Genomic DNA, 7,036 nt, shown 5'->3' with positions numbered 1-7,036 from the left:
TCGAAGAATTCATATTTTTGTTTATTTGATTAAGGGAACACTAAATCAGAAGTAAATATTTTAATGCTAAATGTTTCAGTCAGATTCATTCGAAGAATTCTTAGCATTAGTGACACTCAACAAAGGAACAAAATCTCAAGTACTGATCCAGGAATATCTGCCGGGGGACCAAAATAATAATAATAATAATCTAGAGGGAGGTCACAATGCACATTAAAAAAAGGACAAGACTTTCTATACACAATCATAGCCCTCATCATTATATTTTTGACCGAAAACTTCCCTGCAGAAATCCAGTATGATTGCCTACTAGAATCCAGAAACTGGCTAGCATTTTCCTTCCTGTAGCACAGACACAGCCTTTTGGTGGTCTCCAAACATGGTGGAGTTAGAAAAATAGCTTAACAGTGTCCCAAAGTTTGAAAGTGACAACATGGAAGCCTGTGAATGCAGCTTAAGGCAATTCTGCCCAAGTGAGGAGACAATAGCAATAGCACTTGGACTTATACACCGCTTCATAGTGCTTTATCACTCTCTTTAAGCGGTTTACAGAGTCAGTATATTGCCCCACCCCAACAATCTGAGTCCTCATTTTACCAACCTGGGAAGAAGGGAAGGCTGAGTCAACCTTGAGCCGGTTGGGATCAAACTCCAGACTGTTGGCAGTGTTTGCCTGCAATACTGCATGCCTAACCACTGCACCTCTGGGGCTTTTACAAACAAAGAGACAAACGAAGTGATGGATTTTACTCTCTGTAGATGAGTTCCACTAGCAAAAAGAAGTGGTATTTACACTCTTGGATTTAGTCAAGAAAATGGCAAACATTTTATATCAAAAAACCTAAACCTTCCCCTCCCACCAGTTACTTTCTCTAACTTCTAATATTTAGCCCTTATTTTCCTAGCATCGATCAGTACCAGCTGCTATAATAGATCTAGCTTCTGTTAAGTAGCCAGGATGTAGGGAAAAAAAAGTCACAAGTAACTACAGTGTTGAACGTTGACACTGCGAGGCTTTTGTTCCTGTTAATGTCCAAAGAAGCCAAGTTCAGGTTTTAACAGGGGTACCATTCAGATCCTAACTGGAAGAAGCAATGAAGGAAATGACGAAAGGATGTCATTCCGATCAACCGCACCCCAATCTTTTTACAGATGACCCACTCCTTCTGGGACCATCCTCACAGCACGAGGACAGCAACCATCAGATGTCTTCTTCTGCTCTGCAACAATTCCAGTCTCTGCTCCGTCGTTCAAATGACCCGATTTTGGTGTGCAAAAATAAAAACAAAAAATCAAGCTAACCAAGGAACCAATCCATGCCTTCTCCTCTTCACACTTTGGATTGCCTCTCATCTGTCCATTCCTGTTTCGTATTTTGCAGAGCTTGAGTTCTTTGCTCGTCTACCTGAACGTAGTCCACTCGTTGTTCTTCAGAGAGGAAAGGTTTCTGTAGAGTGAAGGCAATAAAACATAAATACGAGGATCTACTGTGTTTTCCCTAAAATAAGACTGGGTCTTAAGATTAATTTTTGCTCCAAAAGATGCATTAGAGTTTATTTTCTGGTTAGGTCTTATTTTCGGGGGGAAATACGGGTGCTAAAATGTGTCCGGCTGCCTAAAAAATCTTAACTGGGGCTTATTTGGGGGTAGGGCTTATATTACAAACATCCTAAAAATCATGCTAGGGCTTATTTTCTGGTTGGGTCTTATTTTGAGGAAAACACGGTAGGAAAATGCTAGGGTTACATCACTTATCCTCTTATCAGGTGAGAAAGTTCACATACGAAAGTCCAATTAAACTGATTTATTACTATGCATGCCTATGTATAGGAAATCTTCTCAATTAACATTTAGCGCCTGCTTGGAGTTAAATACAAGCAAAGGAATTTAAGGGAGTTTGGACTTTGTGGCTACACAGGGATTCTAGGCTGATTCCTCTTTTAACTCCACCCTCATGTTCTACAACTCATTCTTCTACATCTCCTCTTTTACACTTTAGTGGGTTTTTTTCCCCCCAGCTTGAAGATGAGGAAGACATCAATTGGAAAGAGGAACAATCCCATTTCAACTTGTCCCGATTTGTGACTTTGTCCCTCAGTCCAGAACAAATCAAGGGAATCTGTGAACTGGAGACTCATGGAAAACATTTGGCTTTAGATGAAAGAGAATGTAATCCCTCACATGTGTGCTTTGATGGGTCAAGGTCAGAATGAATTTGAGCTCCAGAGAGCTTCATCTAAAATATGCTTGCACCATTCTTGATCCTGTGGAAATTGCTCTTCGGATTGAGAAATTTATTCCCGCTTTCTATAATTTTTGCATTTTTTTATGGACAACTTTATTTTTTATCATTTCCCAATCCATTTTGAATGATTTCTGCTTAGAAGTCTGCATTTACATTTTCATATCCTGTATGATACACACACACACACACACACACACACACATCGTGCATATTTTGCATGCAATCTGTCCCAACATACATTCATGGATTTGGGAAGCACTTCAACCCAATATGTATTTTCTTTATTTCACAAAATGCATTTAAGAGAATTCTACTGCAACCTTCAGAGAGAATTGGGTTTTTAATTCTTGAACTGGTCGATGGTTATGCACCAATTCAAGAATTAGAGGAGGACCAAACAAAAGTTTTCCTTACTCCCTCCCAATGGCCTACCTTCTGTACAGGAGATGGAGAAGCAGAATTAAAATCCAGTGCTAAGTAGTCAAGGTTAAACTTCTTTGGCGATTGGAAATCTCCATTATATGGAGATGTTGCTTGTTGGTGCTCCTAATAATAACAATGACAACAACATCAAAAAATTAAATTTATTTTAAAAAAGCAAAGATCATATAATGGATTTATACTAACAGCAATAAAGAATAAGAGCAGATAAACAAGATCTCCTTTGTTGTCACAGTTCAGTCCATTCTTCAGAACTACATTACTTAAAGGAGCATCTTCTTGGTATGTACCTAGCTAGCTTAAGATCTGTCAGGGTTCATGAGCCTCGAGTCAAGCTTCAAAAGAATCGAAAAGATTTATTAGGACTGGCATTGTCCCATATGAAGCCAACTCTTGCCACACGTAATTTACGGTCACCTGTGATCCTGTTTCCCCCCTCCCCCCTGGATGTGTCATAAATCAGACTCTCCAACTCACATTATCCAATGAAGGATTTTTGTGGGCAGGAGACCTGGTTGCCTAGGTTACAATCTTTGTAAGATAAGCATGGAATGTACTTCTGTTTTTTATTGTCATACCTGCTTATGGCAACTCGGAAACAGGCATAGGAATGCTTTACGAGTTGACAAGATCCTTTAAAGAGCCCTCCTTCAGTTCTACACACCAAAGCTGAGTTGGATGGGAAGGTGTCTTCCCCCCCTCTGGTGGCATCCTTTATGGAATGCCCTCTCCAAACGCACCTCTGCATCATTACGGCACCAGGTGAAGACCTTGCCATTTTTCCAGGCATTTCAATTTTAATTTGTATTGTGTTTTGGCTTCCAAACGACCATCTTGCTACTGCCTCCCTAGTATGGGCTCCTTATCGTGCATTTCACTTGAAGGACATTTGTAGTGGGTTTCATTCTAAACGGCCCAGAGAACTTCAGGCGAGACCCTTTCTCAGCCCCCAGCCCTTCTTCAGACTCAGGCTGCGTTTCTCTGACTGCTGTCAAGATTGCAGCTCTTCCTCCTGTCTTTCCAAGGTCATTTGCACAGACTATGACAGAAACTGGGTTCTGTCGGGTGCAAGAATTCAGAAACCAGAGTTGTTCAAATGAGAAAAGGCAAAGGTTCCCCTCACGCATACATGCTAGTCGTTTCCGGCTCTAGGGGGCGGTGCTCATCTCCGCTTCAAAGCCGAAGAGCCAGCGCTGTCCAAAGACGTCTCCGTGGTCATGTGGCTGGCATGACTAAACGCCGAAGGTACATGGAATGCCGTTCCCTTCCCAGGAAAGGGGTCCCTATTTTTCTACTTGCATTTTTTACATGCTTTCGAACTGCTAGGTTGGTAGAAGCTGAGGCAAGTAATGGGAGCTCACTCCATGACGCGGCACTAGGGATTTGAACCGCTGAACTTCCGGCCTTTCTGATCGACAAGCTCAGCCTCTTAGCCACTGAGCCACCGCATCCCTATTCAAATGTTCAAATGAGTACACTCCTACAAACAACTAGAGAGCTAGCGTGGAATAAACTACTAATAGGTTTATTCCAAGCTAGCTCTCTACAAAAAATAATATGAACTGCTACCAAGTAAGGCAAATTGGGACCAGATAAGAGTCCACGGAATTCAAGGTGGGCTGGACTTAGATCTCTTGTAGGCACGGAAGGACTCAAGACTGATGATGTGCTTCACCCCTCCCTTGGGCTCAGCCTGGTCATCGCCTATATTTTCTTTGGAATATACAAAGGTAGTCCTCAACACCATTTGTTTACTGACAATTCCAAGTTACAATGGCATTGAAAAAAAAGTGACATGACTGTTTTTCACGATTACGACTGTGGCAACATCCCCACATGATCAAAATTCAGACGCTTGGCAACTGACTTGTATTTATGACGGTTGTGGAATCCTGGAGCCATGAGATCACTATTTGTGACCTTCTGACAACCAGAGTCAATGGGGGAGCCAGTTCATTTAACAACCAAGTGACTAAATCAGAGATCTCTAAACTTGGCGACTTTAAGACTTGTGGACTTCAACTCCCAGAATTCCCCAGCCAGCCTGGCTGGCTGGGGAATTCTGGGAGTTGAAGTCCACAAGTCTTAAAGTCGCCAAGTTTGAGGACCCCTGGAGTAACTTAACAACTGGAGCGATTCCGTCATACAGCTGTGGCAAGAAGAGTCATAAGATGGGGCAAAACTCACTTAACAACTGTCTTGCTTAGCAACTGAAAGGTTGGGCTCAATTGTGGCTGTACATTGAGGATTACCTGTGCACAAAGAAACTCTCTTGGAGAGATTGGCAGCAGATTAATAAACACACAAATAATATAGTGTCCCTGCTTCATTTTATGGCTGCTCATTTTGTGTCGGGAGGCCCCTGATCTGAAGCCTATCTCCACAACGTCCTTTGGCTGATACTCTGTGCCAGGGGTCGCTGACCTTTCAGATCTCAGGGACCACTAAATTCTTAATTTTAAATCCTGCGGACCACTAATATGATCTGCCCAATGACTGGCTGGGTGGGCGTGGCCAACTCAAGGTCACTCGAGGCCTCTACTCGCCCCTCCCCTCTCAGCCACTCCTCGCCTGCCCGCCTGGGCTCTGTAGGGCCCCAACAGGTAGCAGTTGTTGGAGCTAAGCAACCACCACGAGAAAGAGTTGGCCAAACAGCTGGCTCAGTTCATATTGGATCGGACCAAGAAGGAGGCTCAGCAGAAGCACCTCACTGAGGACTAGGAGTATAGGCTTTCCAAGCAGAGGGAAGACCTACAGGAGTGCAAGGCTCAGTGGGCTGAGATGGTCAACCAGTTCCAGGCCATGATACTGTCCCACTGGAACGAGGCCGTCCAGCTGTTCGCCACCAGTGGCCCTTCCTTCCAGCCTTCGCCCAAAGCCCCACACCAGGAGGCCAAAGCAGACCCCAAGTGGGAATTTCTCCCCTTCCCGGACCAGCACAAAAAGACCCCGAATGGGGAGACTTTCTGCAGCAACACGAACCTTCATTGTACGTATCTGTCCCAGGCTCTGTAGTTTGAGGAGCCCTGATTTAGTGCAATATAAAAAAAATGCAAATAATTTTTTCTGTGGGCCACCAAAATTTTCTCATGGACCACCAGTTGGTGACCAGTGCTCTACGCAACAATTTTCTTAGTTTTCACGTTGAATATGAAGGGCTAGATCTGATCTAAAAAAAAAGAGAGTGCAGGATCTATCTTTGCAGTCTACAAACGCCTGGGTGCATCTCTGCCTGATCTTTGTGAACATTTGGACCAGAGCCACCTACGCCTGTGTGCGCACAACAAAGGTCTGTAAAACAGGAAAAAGGCTTCCCTTATCACTGTGTCAATTAAGCCTTGTGTTTTTCCACGGAATTTCTTCAGCGGGGCAAAGGGGCACCCTCACCACACAACCCAGTTTTTTTAATAAAAAAAAACAGCCCTCTGTGAGCAGTTCCGTTCGTGCCATTTGTCAAAAGGGGAGCAGAGAAGAGCTGTATGAAAATAATTACCATTTGAATGTAACTTCCTTCCTCTTCTCCGGAAACTGAAGCAGCAAATACCCTTGCTGAATTAATGCAGTCTCTTTCGGGAGAGATAAAGCTTGTTCGATTGCTAGAAGAGGGGGGAGAAAAAGGGACATCACCGAAAAGGCAAACAAAGAAAGACAAGAGATCAGGGATGACTTTCCCCAGATGCCTTGAAATCCAGCCAAATCCTGACACTGTCCTGGCAGGGAATAAAGCATCCAGAGCCCAGGAATTTGAATGAGCTACAAAAAGGGAACCGTCTCATTAAGATGATCTCTATATATTATTTGTTGCTGCTATTGAATTTGTCAATACATAAAAATTGCCCAGCGGTATAGGAAATCATAATACAAGATTGTATGACTGTAATTCTGTTGCTTGTATCCTAACGATTTATATGGACTGTTTCCTAGTATGGTTTGATTGCTTATTGTACCCTATGACTATTACTAAGTGTTGTACCTTATGATTCTTGACTCTTGACAAATGTTTCTTTTCTTTTATGTACACAGAAAGCATTTGCACCAAGACAAATTCCTTGTGTGTCCAATCACACTTGGCCAATAAAAAGAATTCTATTCTATTCTATTCTATTCTATTCTATTCTATTCTATTCTATTCTGTTTTTTTGTATTCTATTCTTTTATGTACACTGAGAGCATTTGCACCAAGACAAATTCCTTGTATGTCCAATCACAATTGGCCAATGAAGAATTCTATTCCATTCTATTCCATTCCATTCCATTCCATTCCATTCCATTCCATTCCATTCCATTCTATTCTATTCTATTCTGTTCTGTTCTGTTCTGTTCTGTTCTATTTTTTGTATTCTATTCTAT

General features: G+C 42.5%; 1 protein-coding gene across 2 annotated transcripts in view; it reads right to left on the bottom strand.

Moving 5' to 3' along the window:
• Positions 1 to 7,036, bottom strand: part of GAB3 (GRB2 associated binding protein 3) — a 108,274-nt gene continuing 101,238 nt past the window's right edge. For both annotated transcript variants that reach the window (XM_026674635.2, XM_026674636.2), the window contains exons 8-10: positions 6,180 to 6,282; positions 2,678 to 2,791; positions 1 to 1,447 (exon numbers count right to left, since the gene is read on the bottom strand). In XM_026674635.2, the coding sequence (XP_026530420.2) occupies positions 1,331 to 1,447; positions 2,678 to 2,791; positions 6,180 to 6,282 (334 nt within the window). In that variant the 3' untranslated portion in view covers positions 1 to 1,330. The remainder of the gene's footprint in view (positions 1,448 to 2,677; positions 2,792 to 6,179; positions 6,283 to 7,036) is intronic.

The sequence above is a fragment of the Notechis scutatus genome, chromosome 10, assembly GCF_049901735.1.
Source record: "Notechis scutatus isolate UNSWTSFEM ecotype Mainland chromosome 10, rNotScu1.2, whole genome shotgun sequence".
NCBI lineage: Eukaryota > Metazoa > Chordata > Lepidosauria > Squamata > Elapidae > Notechis > Notechis scutatus.
Note: the sequence above shows the minus strand (reverse complement) of the source record. Positions and strands in the feature narration are given on the sequence as shown.